The sequence below is a fragment of the Podarcis gaigeae genome, assembly GCF_964106915.1.
Source record: "Podarcis gaigeae genome assembly, chromosome: 2".
Lineage (NCBI taxonomy): Eukaryota > Metazoa > Chordata > Lepidosauria > Squamata > Lacertidae > Podarcis > Podarcis gaigeae.
The window spans coordinates 25,242,423-25,259,794 of record NC_139679.1 but is presented as its reverse complement, the minus strand read 5'-3'; the positions used below and the strand labels follow the sequence as shown (position 1 = coordinate 25,259,794).

Sequence of the window (17,372 nt, the reverse complement as noted above, 5' to 3'; positions counted from 1 at the left end):
AAAAGAAAAATAGTGCAACTTCACAAAGCCAGAAAGCATTACCAAACCAATGACTAATCATATGCAAGTCCAGCAAAATCCCAATTAAAAGTAGAATGGAATGTATTGCTCAATCATGAATACAATTAAAAACATAAATAAGAGTTTTTGGAGACTCTAGTTTTTCAGTATTTCATTGTTTATCTGCACCCAGTTTGCAGCTGTAGGTCAGAATTAACTTCTCTAGACTAAATATCAAAAAGAAAACAGTTTTCAGGATTTGTCTTCCATTCATATATATTACACACACAAAGACACTCCAATTCAACCACTCACCCTCTCACACACACTCCAATTTATTTCAAATTCACACCAGAATGGCAACAGTTTCACCTAAATCAGATTTTATACAAGTTAAACATCCTTCCTATACTCAAATGTGATTGTAAAAGTACTTTGATCTCTATTTCCAAATATATTTCTCTGTGTAATCCATGACAAAATATAATGTGATTTACTGTATCTCTGTATGACAGCCCAACAGCTGACAGAACTTAGTAATTTAGCATAAGGGAAAAAAACCTTCTGGCACCAAAATATACAAATCGTAATTGAGGCACTTTAGTATCGTATTACAATGAAACATATGCATGCTGATCATAAAGACTTCAAAACAATTATAATTCTTTCTCACCCATTTAATGAAGGTGGTTTTTATTCCCTGACATGTTCTGCAGCTGCAAGTCATTTTGGAACACTTTGGGTTTTTTTTTTCCACATTAAAAGACTGTGTAGGCCTAAAAGCATCAAATTACGCAACTCCTGGTTTTGCAGCCATTCCCACCATCCTTAAAATCTTTTACATTTCTCAAGTCAGGGTGAGACAAAGGAAGAAGAAAACGATTTTCTGAAACATGTACTCTAAATCAGGACTGGCCTGACATCAGTCTTCCCTGGCCTTTAGAATCCCCGCGGTCCACCAATTTAAGTTTACAAAGGAAAAATGCACACTCAGAACCTCTTCATAGTTCATGCCATTGCCACCCTGTGTTAACTGATTCCGCATATGCGGTCTTGCATTAACAAGTGTCTTACTGGGTGGATCAGACAAGGTCTGTCTAATCTAGCAAGAATCCCAGGGAAATGGAAGTTGGCCGGAAGCCCGCCACTTTCTTTTCACTTCAATGCCCTGTTGCATAGCTTTGAAGTAAACATCATCGCAGGACAAATTCAACATTCTGGTTAGAACTATTCAATTGCCGAGAAAGAGAATTATTGAGAGAAACAATCCTACATATCCTAGGGTTACCAGACGTCCCCGGTTCCCGGGGAGAGTCCCCGGATTTACAAATCTGTCCCCAAGAAACGTGACAGCGGCAGCCTCATGTGCCTTGCGTGCAACACATCATATGCGGACTTCCGGAGAGGAAAAATGGTGGGCGCCACGGCAGCAAGGATTTCCTGAAGCCAGCCAGAACCAACTGCGCTACCAGGCTGCTGACTGCCACCGCCACTGCCAACAGGAAACCAGGGACGTCCGGTGGTACAGATCTCCTTCCTCCTGCCCCCTTTGTTTTGAACGATTGGGGGAGAATCGGGAGTCATGGGCGGCCAGTCACTGCCCAGTTTTTTAAAAAAACTATACATTTATGTTTCACAGGGTGTGAATAAGGGCTTTGCACCTCGCCTGGCAGAGAAACCGTGTGCCTTGCACCCCTCCACCCACCTGCAACTCCCAAGCCCCCCCCCCCCGTTCTGTCAAAACAAAGGGAGAAGGGGACAGGAGTTTGGGGAAGGCTCAGGAGTTACGGCGGGCGGCACGCCGTTGCTCAGTTTTTTAAAAACTCTGCACATTTATGTTTCACAGGGTGTGAAAGAAGGGCTTTGCACCTTTATACAATATGCATGTGTGCTTGGGCCCAGGGTCTTTTGCTTCACCATCCCTACTACTGACTCCCTGTTGCTACTCAGTTAAAAAAAAAAAAGTGTCCCCAGATTCATTTAAAAAAATCTGGTAACCATAACATATCCAGCCAAAGAAGGCAGAACGAGTACAAGTAAAAACAAAGAACATTCCTCAAAGCGAGCGGCATTTTGGATGAAACATGCAAGCCGAGCTGACTTGAAGAGCGTTGCGGTAACCTAACTGGTTTATAATGGCCAGAGATTTTGTAGATGTCAAATGCGAGATCTATGGTTCCTAATGCATAGATGACTATGTGGCTTTCAAATACTGGATTTTGCAAACAAACACAAATATGCTAAGCTGGAGGATGTAATGAACCCAGGTAAGTTAGCATTTGTATGCTGATGTAGTGTGCTTTTCAATGAAGCAAGGACGGCATGTTAAATAATAGATGCTTGGGGCTACGCAAAGAAAAAACAAAACACAAACAATGGATAAGGATATTTTGGAAAAGCTGACAACTTGCTGCTTTATCTCAGGAGAATCTTACCAAGACAGGTATTTACAGTTATTTCTAGGAAAGAAAGAAAAAGTTGTGGCAACATGGAGGTGGACTGTGGGGTGAGAGAGAGAGGGGTGAGTTCCAACATTAAAAGGGTTGTCCCGTACTAAAGAGCTGCTTTAGCTCCCAGCTATAGCTTAGACCCTCCAAGTGTCCCCATATACAGAAGCCATCCTGGTTTCTGATTTGATACTGGAATGTCCTGCTTTTCCTTAGGACATTTGCATTAAAAAGGTACAAACAAACAAAATAGATAATTAAAGTAAATAATGAAAATGAAATGAAATGTTGAAATCCAGGCAAACTTCAGATAAGAGCAAAACTGAGTATGGTTTCTACACTGCCAACTTCAGACTTAAAATTGGGGGTTGCAGGGTTTTTGTGCTAGAATGCTGTGATTAGCATGTAAACCTGATCTGTTTTCAGTGTGTAGACTGTAGGTAGGCAAACTAAGGCCCGGGGGCCAGATCCGGCCCAATTGCCTTCTAAATCTGGCCCACGGATGGTCTGGGAATCAGCATGTTTTTATATTAGTAGAATGTGTCTTTTTATTTAAAATGCATCTCTGTATTATTTGTGGAGCATAGGAATTTGCTCTTTATTATTTTTTTCAAAATATAGTCTGGCCCCCCACAAGGTCTGAGGGACAGTGGACCGGCTCCCTGCTGAAAAAGTTTGCTGACTGCTGTAGACCTGCCTCTTTTGCAATGGCCACTTTGAAAATTATCTTACAGAACAATGTGGCAACACAATAAAGGCTTGCACTGATCATTCTTACAGACCTAGCAGAATAGCATGGCAACAATGATGAGCAGAGATTGTCAACTATCTATATATGGGATTTCAGGGGAAGGAAGGCAGAACTCTGGCAATCTGATCAGGGAAGCTGCTACTCTCATTCTTCACAGCCTGATGATGTCCAGAGTGCAAGAACATGAGTCAGCATGATATCCATGCCATTTAATCGAGCCTGGCTACCTTCCGCATGCGCTAAATGGAGATGCACTTGCAAGCAAGTATACCATTCTTGTCTATAGAAGTATTAGCAATGGGACAGAAGCAGATGCCATATAGAGTAAGGAAAAACAATGCAAGGTTTTAAAAGGTGATTTAAAATTCAGAAACCAATGGAATGAAAAACATCTTCTTGCAAATTGTTCAGCAACAAGATATATATGACTTCAACTGCAATACCATGGCCTTAAACCACATAGTTTTGGTGCAGTAGCATGCTGCAAACATGCTACTGTGACCAAGAGTTGTTCTCACTGAATAGAACATCAGTACAGGCAGATTTGACAGCTTCTAGTGTTGTAAGAGACAGTGAGCATCTCCAGAGGGTGAACTGAGTGTGGTATCCTTTTGAAGGTGCATGCACTGTGTGTTTGGGGACAGAAAATGCACAAGCGTCTGTGCGCGTGCATGCACACACACACACAAAATATTATACATATGGTTCAAAATGCACATGGCTCAAAATACAGCTGTTTTATGAGATGTCTGAAGTGTTCCAAGGTTGCTTCCTTAGAGTATTGTTAGCATGTCAACTGATATTTTAGGGTCATTCGTTCTGAATGATTATTTTCTTTGCCAAGTAAATTCCAAAGACGAATGTTACTAACAGATATATTTCGCCAAAAATCACATCTGCACCCACTTAAAACTACAGCTGATCTCTTTCTTTTACTAATGTCCAGCAAACTCACAAATCCACATGAGCTTTTTTCATTGTATTACACCTGGCTAACTAATGTTTACCCCAAAGGTTCTGTTGACACAACCCGTAACATCTGTCAGACAGAAAGGCAAACTACACATTACACGGCAGCTGTGTGTGTAACAAAGCTCTAACTGCACCTTCTCCACTGTGGGGAAGAGAGATTTGTTCCAGAGAAGGTGCAAGAGGAAAGGAAGTGACCTTTCCATTGTCACTTGCTTTCCATCTGAACCGCCGCCCCACAGCTGCAAAATATCCAAGGAGATATCAGCAGCAACGTAATGCAAAGTCCTTGCTCCCACCCCACTTCAACAATAATTGTTAGTGCAATCTGAGCTTCAGTAGGACCTACCTCCAGCATACTGATTTGTCAAAACAATATATATCATAATTTAGTAGAACTAGAATGACTGCCTATGAGATGCCAATATATATATTTGAAGAGAAGAAACAAATTAATTCTATCTTAATCTAATTGTATTAAATATGTTAAGATATTGCATGACATAAATCTAATAACCAAGCTCATAAAATATTTTTTGTGTTCTGAAGAAGTCAGACAAAATACAATACCCAGTCTGTATATTTTTTTAAAGTGTAGGATGGTTGATATATATACATATTTGCTTTTCTAACTTTACATGAAATAAAAAGCTGAAAGAAAGATCATAATTCAAATTCAAAGTAACCCCCTCACCCAAACCAGTGACCAATGCAACAAGTGAGATTATGGATATGGAATTATATCCTTTGTTGAGTCCTTTGGGATGACATGAAACTGCACACAATGCAAAGATGTCCATTGATGTTATTGTGACCACAAATTACAGAATAAGGCTGGTATTTGTCTCTCTTTTGAGGTTGCATTCATATATTGCACTAGGCACCAGTCCACCACAAATGTCTCTTTTTTTCCTCTGACCCCTTCAAATTGTAGTGTTTGCCTTAGTTTTTCCGTTAAGTGCTACTTTCCACATCACATAGCACTATTTTTGTATATTAAGTTGTTGGCTTCTTTCTAGCATCTGGCTATCAACAGTGTTGCCATTACTAAAAAATATCCAATCAAATTATTACACAGTAAGATTGGGTTTTCTCCCTTTGGACAGATCCAATAAAGCCAGTTCTGGACTTTTCTGCAATATTTCCCAATTAATCCAGCTGTCTCTTGAAAGGGCTTCTTCCAGAACTTGGGTGCCCTCTCACAGTTCCAACCACACATGGATAAACAAGCCCCCCCCCCCCGCGTCTAATCTAGCTAAGCAATTTTTGTACTTTCCCCCCCTATTTAAATCGGTGCTAGGTGCCATTTTTGTACTAGTTTCAAATACATTTCCTTCAATCTTGCTGAGGTTGTTTTGTGCAGAAATGTTCATTTGCTGTGGTGCAGCAATAAAATTACTAGCACATTTGCTAAGCTAATCAGGATCCGGTTTGGTTAATCGCTTCCAATCTAATTCCCATACCCGTCTTAAGATATTATTCAACCCATGTAGGGTTATCTGTGATCCTTGTTTTTATGTTTGTTCTTATCCACTATTTATTTCACAGCAGAAGTTCATATCTGGTGGATATTTGGATATTCTGCACTTTTATGAAACATTAAGAAATTTCAATCCTAAACTAGTACAGTGGATGCTCAGGTTGCGAATGTGATCCGTGCAGGATGCACGCTCGCAACCAGCGTCTGTGCACGCGCGGATTGCGATTCGGCGCTTTTGCGCATGTGCAAAGCGCGATTTAGCACTTTTGCACATGTGAGACCCCCGAAACCCAGAAGTAATCCATTGTGGTAGTAGTAGTAGTAGTTGTTATTATTATTTACTTATATGCCACCTATCTAACTGGATTGCCCCAGCCACTCTGGACAGCTTCCAACAGAATATAAAAAAGATAGCAAAACATCAAACATTAAAAACATCCTGATACAGGGCTGCCTTCAGATGTCTTCTAAAAGTTGTGTAGTTCTTTATCTCCTTAGCATTCCACAGGGCGGGCGCCACTATTGAGAAGGCCCTCTGCCTGGTTCTCTGTAACTTCACTTCTCACAGTGAGTGAAATGCCAGAAGGCCCTCAGAGCTGGACCTCAGTGTCCCAGCTGCACAATGAGGGTAGAGACGCTCCTTCAGGTATACAGAGCCAAGGTCATTTAGGGCTTTAAAGGTCAGCACCTTTAAAGTGTCTACTTGTTGTATGGGCTTAGAAGGATTTAACTTTGATCCCTATCCTGCAAATACTAGCAAATACTTATCTTTTTCAGCTGACGCCAGAAATTACCGGTATTTTGGTTGTATTTATTATTATTAAAGTCAGCCATTTTTAAAGAAGTTGACAATATATCACAGCAAGGAAGCAATGCAACTTTAATTTGGAGAGAAGTTAACTTTTCCTTTTGCTATGCTTTAAATATATAAAGATCAAAGAAAAGAAAAGAACTGAGATTCAAATTCAACTTTTAAGCAAAAATGACAATGTCTTCATGAGTTAATATTAATCCTTTAATTATGAATTTCAAAGGTTTAAATACTTTCTCTGACCTTGGCTTTAAATAATTATGCCAAGTGCAGCTTTCTTTAAATTCAAAAAAGATTCTGAATTGTTGATCACAGCCTTTAATGGTTTCAGGCTGGCAGATTTCCAACGTAATCCTTAGAATGCTGTTTAAAATTATAGACCAAGAACCTGATGCAGGTAAATGAAATGTCAGTTTCACAAAAGGCTGTTCCAACTCTATATGCAAATTGCCCCATTTGGTTGCTACATTTCATCTTGGAATAAATTGCAGATTGTGTTTTAATACACGCTAAAACAGTTAAACTCCTGAATGTTGACCAATGGAGATAAGCATTTTGAGAAGTTCCAACGCAGTTTTAACACTGAGCCACAAAAAATGTATCATTTTTATTAGGGCCATAAATATCAGGGATTCAAGATAAAGTCAAAGCAGCACCAGAGAATCTGCCACAGCAGTGGCCAATGCCCTCACTCCCAAAAGAATAAAGTAAAATCAAAACAAATGAGATCAAAATGTCAAGTTCAATAGGCTTTCTTAATTTACATTAAGAATTCTGTGCAATTTAAAGTGCTCAAAATGACCTTATTCATATGGTGAGATGTTGGGCATTATAATAATGTATATAATGTGTATACTGCAGGCCTACACATATACATCTGTCCACAACGCTGGCACTTAGTTTTAGGGGACCCCTGGGTATGACTCTGTCAGGAATTGCCATCAGAACAGGGACGGGAAACAGAGGGGTAGTTGTGTTACAGGGAGCCTCTGAAAATCATGTGAAGCAGTTCCTCTTCCGGTGATGAGGAAAACCCCACCTCCAGTGGGGAAGAGGTGAAAGGACCAGAGGATGCTGGTGGGAGCCTCAGCACCACTTCTGGCAAAGCCGGCCAGGAGGGAAGCATGCCCCTTCCATTGCCCACCCTGCGCAGAAGTCTAAATCGCAAAGAGGGAAGGAAGAGGCTGGGTGTAACGAGGCCTTTATGCTGGAGGAGGTCCAGGAAACAGGCACTCCCGGATTCTGCTAGTGACTGAGGCAGACATGAACTTTGGGGTTCTGCACTGTAAATAGTTTGCACCTAAATAAAACCTGTAAAAGACAGGTCGGAGTCCTGCCTGGTTACTCGTGAGCCCTTATTACAAATACATTCACTTTGCTGAAGTCACCACCTATTGAAGGTGATGTCTCTCTATTGCTGTTCACCATAGTGCGGGGGTTTTCAACCAGTGTGCCGTGGCACCCTAGGATGCCTTAAATGATGGTCAGGAGTGCCACAGTCAACACTGGCCTCTATCCCTCTTTCCTTCTCTCCCTCCTCTGATGCCCTCTTGTGTCTCTGTCCCCATCAGGCCGCTAGGGCTGGGGGCATCCTCTTCCCAGACCCCTGGTGGGGTTGCATGAAGAGACACCTCTCTTTGGGGTGGGGTGGGTGGCTTAGAGACATGGGGCAACTGCCCGGAGGACTCCCAAGAAGAGGGGGGGAGGAGAGGAGCCTGAGGGAAAACTCAACAAGGGAGGGTGTTTGAAAAGGGATGGCTCTGCAGGCAAGGGGTGACATAATGGGATTTCTGAGGCTCAGAGCACGTTTGGCCACGGGGAGCGGCAGAAAAAATGTAGTTCCAGGCAGCCATGGACTGAGAAAGGTTGAAAACCTCTGACCTATTCCCTTGTCTACTTCCCTTGACCACAGCAAGAGAGGGAGGGAGGGAGGGAGGGAGGAAGCAAGTTTCACAGTCATTTTCCTAGAAATGGGAAAGTCAGGTACTGTTTTCATGCTTACCTTTTCGAGTGCCATCTCCATTTCTGTGGCATTAGACTTTTGCAGATCTAGAATCATCTTTTCTGACTCAACTTTCAGCTTGTTCATGGCAGTCTCATGATCCCGAAGAGTTTTTTGTTTTTCTTCTTCTCTAAGAAGGCTAAGTTCAACTAGCTGCTGTTTTCTCTGTGTATTCACTTGAATGAGCTCTTCTCGCAGTGTGTGGATCTGGGCTTCCATATCAGAGATGATCTTTAAAATAGTAATGATAGTAGAAGTTACTTTTTATGTTTAGTTTTTCTACTAAAAACAAAAACATGAGATGACCATTTTGAGTAGAGAACTACCACATCATAGGTGTGAAAGCATTTCCCTAAATTATGGGGAAGTGAGAGTGTATGAAGGTATGTATATGTGCTGTTAAAATGCATCCAACATATAAAGTCTGGCACACAACGCAGACACATTTTGTGCTCTCATTAAAGCTCCCTATTCAAGACTGTAATCCATAAAGCCGTGAATTAAAAGGAGGTTTGCTACAAGCATAATATTCCGTAATATTTCACAAAATCAGAAAACAAGATTCTCTCGCATCCTGATCCATGCATTTCACTAGGGAAAAAGTTGCATTTATTTCAGTGGGACTTATTTCCAAGGAAAAAGCATGTTCAAGATTGTAGACTGTGGGCCTACTCTTGAGACAGTCGAGGGAAAACTAGAAAATGCAAAGTTGAAAATCACTTACTAGAAAATAATTCTTATTTTTATACCTCATAACGACTTATAGCAAATGTTAGCAACTCTGAGGCCTCCAAAAACAACAACAATAGGATCTGTGCCTTTGGATTGAACAAATACTGCATATCATAAACTCACGAACTTGTTTATAAATAGTATCTAGTCACACCTGTTGCAAATTAAAAATAAATTAACACACATGTACTGAGAAATGGAGAGGGTTTTTAAAAAAAAAAAAATCAGTTGCATTTGTTTATTTACTGTATTTTTCCATGTATAAGACTAGGTTTTTTCCCTAAAAAATAATGTCCAAAAATAGGGGTCGTCTTATACATGGGGGTGTCTTATAGATGGAAAAATACAGTTTCTTGCCATTCCACTGCATTTGCAGTTAAAAAACAATAAAAACCAAACAGTAAAAAAAGAGAAAGGTGCAACAGATAAAAATAATCTTAAAAAATTCAGGGGCAGTTGCAAAGGTCTATTTAATCCAGCAAGTACAGTGCCTGCAACTGTAGGGTGGGGAGCACTTTAACCTCCCAGAGTAGGGAGCTACAAAAGCTACACACAACCACAGAGAAGGCCCTCTCCCACATACCAACCAGTGACATCTGGACTCAAAAACAAGCCTACCCAGTAGAATTTAGGGCAAGGAAGGCTGCTTTGGGATGAGATTGTGAACTGCTGACTGTGGGTACTGTATTCAAGTCTGAAGAACTTCCAGATGGAGAGTTATAATCATGCACTCACTCGTGTGAATCATCATATCCATCAACACTCAATCAGACGTAGTTCGTAAAACACACTTGGTTCAATATACATTAAGAGGCAGTGGTGTAGCGTGGGTTGCCAGTGCCTAGGGCCGTGCAGAGGGTGGGAGTGAGGGATAGAAACCGGTGGAATATATGCATTCAACTGCCTAACGGTGTTTGCGTCACCCAGGAAATCACAGCCACAGAGATAAGAAGAGTCATTCAATTGCCTGGAGAGGTCACTTCCTGGTTCGCATGGAGAAGCTGTTTTCAACCAAGCCCAGCAATGGAAGCTTACAGCTGTATTGAGGCAGCATTGGGTGCTGAAATTTTGTGCCCCCTAACAATTTTGCACTCGGGACAACTGTCCCCGTGGCCCCCTACGCTATGCTACTATTAAGAGGTCTCTATATATCTCAAGAAAGACAGGAGTGCCTGGCATGCTCTGGTCCATGGGGTCACGAAGAGCCGGAAACGACTAAGCAATAACAACAAATATATCTCAAGATTCAATTGATAAAAGAAATGGTTTAGTATGCAATTCACATACATAATTGCAGCTTTTTACCTTCCCTCGCTTACAGAGCTTGGCAATGTGGACTAGAAGGAGCAAACAGTATAGCTACGTGGTTACTTGGCAGTTGGGGAGTGGGGACCACAAGGACGCATAAATGAGAGATAAACAGCAGCAGCAAATAGCTATCCATTGCAATTAACGTATTTCATAGTGCACAGCACAAATAATCTGAAAAAAAGTTGTTTCACTTTATTAAATCATTTCAGGTATGTAAGTTTCTAAACCTTCTGTGGCTTACTTGTCAAAACACTTATCACTTGGGTTGCCATTAAAACAAACAAACAAACAAACAAACAAACAAACAAACAAACAAACAATTGAGTAGTAGTTGACAAGAATCAAGGACAAGAACAACCAACAATCAAGGACAAAATAGCAGGTGCTATTTTTAAATGTGTTGCATTCAATATGGCAAAACTAAATTTCAATGGAATGTCAACAATTTGTAAGAATAGTCAGTTTTACACAAATATTACAGAACTACTCAACAACACATTATATTTTGGGGGAGATCTTAAGGGACTGTAGGGGTTAAAAGTAATGGTAATGGCAGCAGGTTCATATCTGGTTTTGTTGTTGTTGTTGTTGTTGTTGTTGTTGTTGTTGTTATTATTTATTTATTTATACCCCAGCCATCCGCCTGGGTTTCCCCAGCCACTCTGGGTGAAGGACGGGTATGAAATCTTATAAACAAAACAGGTGCCAGTGGTGTTATTAAAAAAGCAAAACAGTGAGGAATACTAAAACATCCTTTAAAACAACAACATCTCCCCAAAGTCTGCCCTCCACCTGGGTTTCAATACCCAAAGGGAGATCAGCTAGAAGAAAATCACCTTAGGTGGGAACATACCATGCCCCTCGCTGCACACACCCCTTTATCTTCAAAATTAGATTGAAAACCTGCTGTTTTTCTCTGCACTTGGAGAAGATCCAGTTTTAAGTGTATAGAACTGCTGTAGTCTCATCTAGTTTGACCCATTCAGGTTGTAACTTCTCCCTCAGCACATAATGGCGTTTTCTGGGTTTGGCTAACCTTCTTCCTTTCTTTCTTTCTTAAATTGCTAAATGTGCCCCCCTTCCCAAAATCTATAAATTCCACTAAGCTTTGCATAACATATTGTCTAATTATTTCTAACTTTCGTCTATTATGTGCTGAGCTCCTTTAGAAGATAACAGCTTGTCTGAGAAGGAAGAGAGAACAAAGTGAATGAAGATAATGTGATACATACAAGAATTGCTACTCCATTGTTCTTTTAGTGATTGAATAATTTCTGGTAGTTTCCCCCCAGATTTTTTCCACTCAAATATTTGCATTTTGTAACAGTAAAGCAAAAATGTTCTTCTTTATAATAAGTTGCCTCATTTTTATGCATACACCGCTTTAAACAAGAATATTTTTTACCGAACAGCTTATGTATGAGAATGTGCTTAATGGCAAAGCAAACACTGAAATTCACAGGGGCCTGCATACGAAATACGTTTTCAACCTAGAAAATATGTACGTTTTTGAACTGTAAATCCCAGTTTTGTAATAAGAGAGTTTCATCCACATAAATGCCACTGCTATCCAAAGGGATATAGGGAATCAGTTTCGAATTGATTCTTAAGTCTTAAATACTACCAAGATTTTGCATTGCCAAAAGGAGAAATAGGCTTACTATGTACCATTAAAGTGAAATTACCTATTAGTATTCAGATTCTACAGCTAGTATTTGGAAGGGAACCCTATAACAAGATTGCTTTTAAAAACACATTCTCAGTAGCCTACAGTGTCAGCTGTCGCTTTATGATCTCTGCGCTGCTCTTCTCTAAGTACTTCTTTCCCAAATGTCTGCCAAGCCAAATTTATATTCCGTAGCATCTGAATAAATTAGGTTTTGTTTTCTTCCACAGTATTTGACAACTATGGTTGTGGTCTTCAGACTTGTCAACAGTACATAAGCCCTAGACATTCTAGAGGAGTGCAAGTTGGAATTGCACTTTGAAGGTTTATGGGATGGGGGAAAGGAATGAATTAGTACACAGTAGTAATGTCAACCTAATAATAATAAATTCTTCAGTTGTAGCAGCACAAATAGTGGCTTGCACTGTCACAGCAAAATATCATCAGATGCCTAGATAATTTCTGTTTCAGTAGAGGTGAATGATATGATAATGCCTACTGGGGCACTGCAGTGAGGCAAGGTGGGTTTTTAACCAATAGGGCAGCTATGCTACTTCCAAAGTCACGTCAGGCTAATAACCTGCTGCAACTAGTCATGCCATCATGTTGATAGAAGACCTCTAGACTTGGCTCTTTGGTGCTATGAAAGCAGAAATATGAATAATATAAAAATGTCTTTTGTAAAATCATTACAGCCTAAAGCAAAAACTGAACATTAACTCGGCAAATGACTCTTAGTTGAATGAGGAAATGTAAAATGGGAGAAGATAAATGGCTATTATTGTGAGAAGATTATCACTTTAAAGTCCAGGCGTAGAGTGAGAAAGGCTTACACTGACAAGAATGTGCCTGTGATCTGATTTTCATAAAGCTATGCTCTCTGGAAATTAAAAATGGCAATAATTTTTTTTTGAACCACTAAGACAGAGAGCCTTACACATCAGATAACACAGACTGAGGGTCACCAACTTTTTGGGGTCCATGGGAGCATTTCAAGATTTGAGAAATGGTCATATGCACACCCACTTAATCAACATTATTTATTTATTTAATCTTATTTATATCCCACCTTTTCCCCCAAACAGAGACTTAAGGCAGCTCACAAAAATTAAAACGAATACAGATAAAACACACATATCTAAAACAAGGTTACCAGTTTTTTTTTTCAATGACTCCGGGGATACTTTTCAACTTCCTACTAAATAGATGGATTTTGTCAGGGGACTGATTTGTAAATCCGGGGACCGTCCCCAGGAAATGGGGACGTCTGGTAACCTTATTCTAAAATCATATGGAAGGCTGTTTTTTAAATTACTGTGCATGGAATCAAAACAATGCAAAATATAGATAAGAGGAATAATAGTAATTAAAAACAGTACGGAATACTATTAAGAGTCCTTAAGAGCAGTTAAGTTTCTAAAAGCCTGACAGAATAAAATCAAAAAATCACCTGCCCTGGAAATGGAAGGACAACAAGGAGGAAGCCAGTCTAGCTTCTCTAGGAAGGGACTTCAAAAGCCTGGGAGCAGCCACCGAGACCTCTCCCACATCCACACCTGGATTCTAAAGTGCCTTGCAGAACCCCAAACATCTCCATTTTTGCAAGGCAGACTTCTCAAAACCACTGCAGCCTAAATTCACCCATGTAATTATAAAACCAACATGAACTTGAAATCACGTTTATCTCCATGGTTGCATGAAAAGGTTCATGTTCGTTGTGTCCATATGTTTTGTGCGCAGTAATACCTCAAGTTCTTAATTAAAAGGCGCTTTGTTGACCCTCAACGTTACTCTGTGGTTAAATCAATAGGCTGTTTCTATGACCCCATCTAACGTACCTTAAAGATAAAAGGTAAACGTAAAGGACCCCTGGACAGTTAAGTACAGTCAAAGGCGGTGTGGTGATCATCTCCGCTTTCAGGCCGAGGGTGCCGGTGTTCATCCGCAGAAAGCTTTTCTGGGTCATGTGGCCAGCATGACAAAACCGCTTCTGGCACAATGGAACACCGTGACAAGTGCCAGCGCACACAGAAATGCCGTTTAACCTTCCTGCCACAGTGGTACCTATTTATCTACTCACACTGGTATGCTTTCAAACTGCTAGGTTGGCAGGAGCTGGGCCAGAGCAACGGGAGCTCACCCTGTCACACAGGAACTCCTTCAGGGGCAAATAGCAGCTTGGGAGAATATTCCCTCATGCAACAGTTCCAATTTGGATCCACACAACTATCCAGCTGCTGCTTTTTCTAAAGAAAGACATGACACTTGTTAAGGCCTTTATTCGTGTGCCCCTTCCACAAGAGGTTTGGAGGGTGGTAACATGAGAACGAGTCTTTTCTGCAGTGGCCCCTGTTTTGTGGGATGCTGTCCCCAGGGAGCTTTGGCTGGTACCTTCATTATACACCTTTAGGCACCAGGCAAAAAGGTTCCTCCTCAACCAGGCCTTTGGATGATTATCATCCTATACCCTTTTAAATGTGTTGTGGGAGGGGTGAGGGGTTCTTGGTTTTTGTTCTTGCTTTTATTATGGAATTTAAGCTTTTTATCTTGTATTTTTATGTAATTTTATCTTATATTTTATGACATTTAGGGATGAAGAACAGTATACTAAATACATACATACATACATACATACATTCATACATATATACATACTTGTTTTCTGTGTGGATTTATCCCCCTATACTTGATTTTGCACACACACACATGAAATGTATGGCCAGTTCTAAGTTTTAAAAAAACCCTATTTACACAACATGTTGTTTGATCCTCATTGTCCACTTTGACATTTCTGTGAAGTGGTTTGCAGTTAAAGTGATTTGCATCCAACTGACTAGAACAAATTGAAGCCAAGCCAAAGAGCCTTCAAAATCAGATTATGGTTCCTTGTATTAGTTTCATTGCTGTATACATATAACATACTTGACAGTAGTGTCAATTTGCTCTTTGTCCATCCTGGCTTAGAACATTTTGCTGGAATAAATTGGCACCATGAGTTTAGAGCATTGCAAACACCTTTGGGAGGGCTCAGCACAACCCCCAAGGAAGGCAATTTTCTGTTTCTTTCTGGCAAAACTATAATTAAATCATCATGATGGTAATTTAGAGACATTCTCCAATGCAAAATCAAACAGGGTAATTGAGTTGGTGGTGGCTGGTCAACTCCATATATTTCTGAATGAGACTAAATTTCTAGGTCAGCTTCAGTTGTTCTGCAGGACTGGTAGTGAAACTAAAAACACATTAGAAGATAAGTTAAAAGTGAATATAGATGAAATAGAAGTATGTTAGTGAGATTATCTGGTCTAGATAGGGGTCACACCCCTTGAAAGATCAGGATGACAGACTGCACATAGTTTTTGATCACTACTTCTCAATGGACCAGTCTGAGCTGTGGCAAAGAGGACTTTCCTAATCTGCCTCAAATGTATTCTCTCTTGCAGGCCAGGACAAACTATTTCGTATTCCTGGGGTAAGGCACCACCTAGCAGAATATTGGCACGATTTGGCAACAAAACAGGCTACTTGCAGGAGAACAGGACCCTGGTCAGCTCCTTATGGAGTATTGGTGACTGGTTACAGGAGAACTCAGGGCAGCAAGCTATGAATATTGCTCTAGCCAGCAAATGTCTAAAATGTGAGCTTTCATAGCTGTGTAGCTAAGGGGTTGTCCCTTGCGCTGCCTCATCTGAGAGTATATATACTGAGTTAAAGGGACCACACCCTGTTGCTCAGGCATTGGTTCTGGTGGGGCTCTTGCTATCCCTGTCTGAAGGGTGGAAGGGACCTGGAAGGAAAACAAGTGAGCCTGGGCTGAGGAGCATTGGTCCCTTATGCTGGCCCTTGCCCCACCCCCAGCTGGCTGCCCATAGGCCTGCTGAGATGGGGGCAGGGCAATGGCTCCCTGGAACAAAGGTGGGTGGCTCACCTGTACCAGGAGGTCGTGCGGTGTCACAAACCCCGCCCACCCAAGGGAGGGGGTGAGTGAAAATTCCCTTCTTACATCCTCAGTGTCAGAGAAGGAGTGCAGGGCTACCTCCTCATGTTAAGGAGATACTGGTAAAGTTAGAACCTGGTTCCTCTCCCATAGGAATGCCCAGCAATCTTTCTAGGGCTTTCTTCAAACATGATGCCATCAGGATCCACATCTCAGACTGTGGAAATCTCAAAATGAATATTATAAATGTGCTCTCTTTTGGAGCTGAAACATTCCTGGGAAATGTTAAAGAGGCATAGGCAATGAAATCTTATTACAAAATGTGTCAGGCAGCATCATACATGGCCATCCTCTGAGAATAATGTTCAGGCTTCGTGTTCCTCTTTTGAGATCCTTCCCCTATAAGCTGCAGTGGTTGCCAGTTAGGTTCCAAACCCAATTCAAAGAGCTGAACTGTTTGCCTCTCAAAGTCCTAAATGATCTCAGCCTAGTGTATCTTAGAATAGTATGGTTCCTGTGGGCACCGAGCAAGATGAAATCAAGTGCATCTTGTTACACAAACATTTGGGTTCCACTTCCTTCTATCACAAACACCACTGGCAAGAAGATAAAAAGTTATTTGTCAAATACAATGCATTAAAAAGTCTATATACAGACTTGCAACGCAAAAGAAGGCCAAATGTAACACACAATAATTGCTGATTTTCTCAGTCTATGAAATGTGAAGGGGAGACTTATACCCACAAAAAGTGGGTTCTTATGCTAAGGAAGTGTCTGACACACATCTCCTGTGAGTTTGGAGATTTATATCTCTGTTCATATGGAATCCCTGCTAGGAATACTTTGACTAGATCGTGCCCTAGTTTATTTTCATTTAAATAATTTTAAAAAATATGTTAGGCAGAGGATTATTTAATGTGTCAACAGCGCTATGATCTCTCAAGAATGCTTAAGGTTTTTAGATTAAAGGAAGATGAAATATAGCACATAGGCAAGTGAAATTGTGGATTTGACTTTAACATTTGCTTGGTGCTTCTTGAAGTTGTATCTAATGTTATAAAGTCTAAATCAGCTCCATCATAACTCTGACTGAGGTTGTCAAAAGTTGAAAGATTAGATGGTAAATGTAGTTGCATATTTTCCTTTTAAAATGTAGCTTACAAATCCAACTGATAGAAGGTTAAATACTTAGACATTTACGCTGTCCCAGTATTTCTAGTTTCTTTCACCTTTGCAAGCATCTCTGACAGATCCTTTAAAAAATTG

The 17,372-nt window shown here is 40.6% G+C and overlaps 1 protein-coding gene across 5 annotated transcripts in view; it reads right to left on the bottom strand.

Annotated features, from left to right (window-relative positions):
• The window catches only part of CEP112 (centrosomal protein 112), a 219,169-nt gene that overhangs the window by 63,377 nt on the left and 138,420 nt on the right, over positions 1 to 17,372 (bottom strand). For all 5 annotated transcript variants that reach the window (XR_014561326.1, XM_083727455.1, XM_083727457.1 and 2 more), the window contains one exon: positions 8,461 to 8,691. Coding sequence is in view for 4 of the 5 variants with exons in the window: in XM_083727455.1 (XP_083583581.1) it covers positions 8,461 to 8,691 (231 nt within the window). In the remaining variant the exon portion in view is untranslated. The remainder of the gene's footprint in view (positions 1 to 8,460; positions 8,692 to 17,372) is intronic.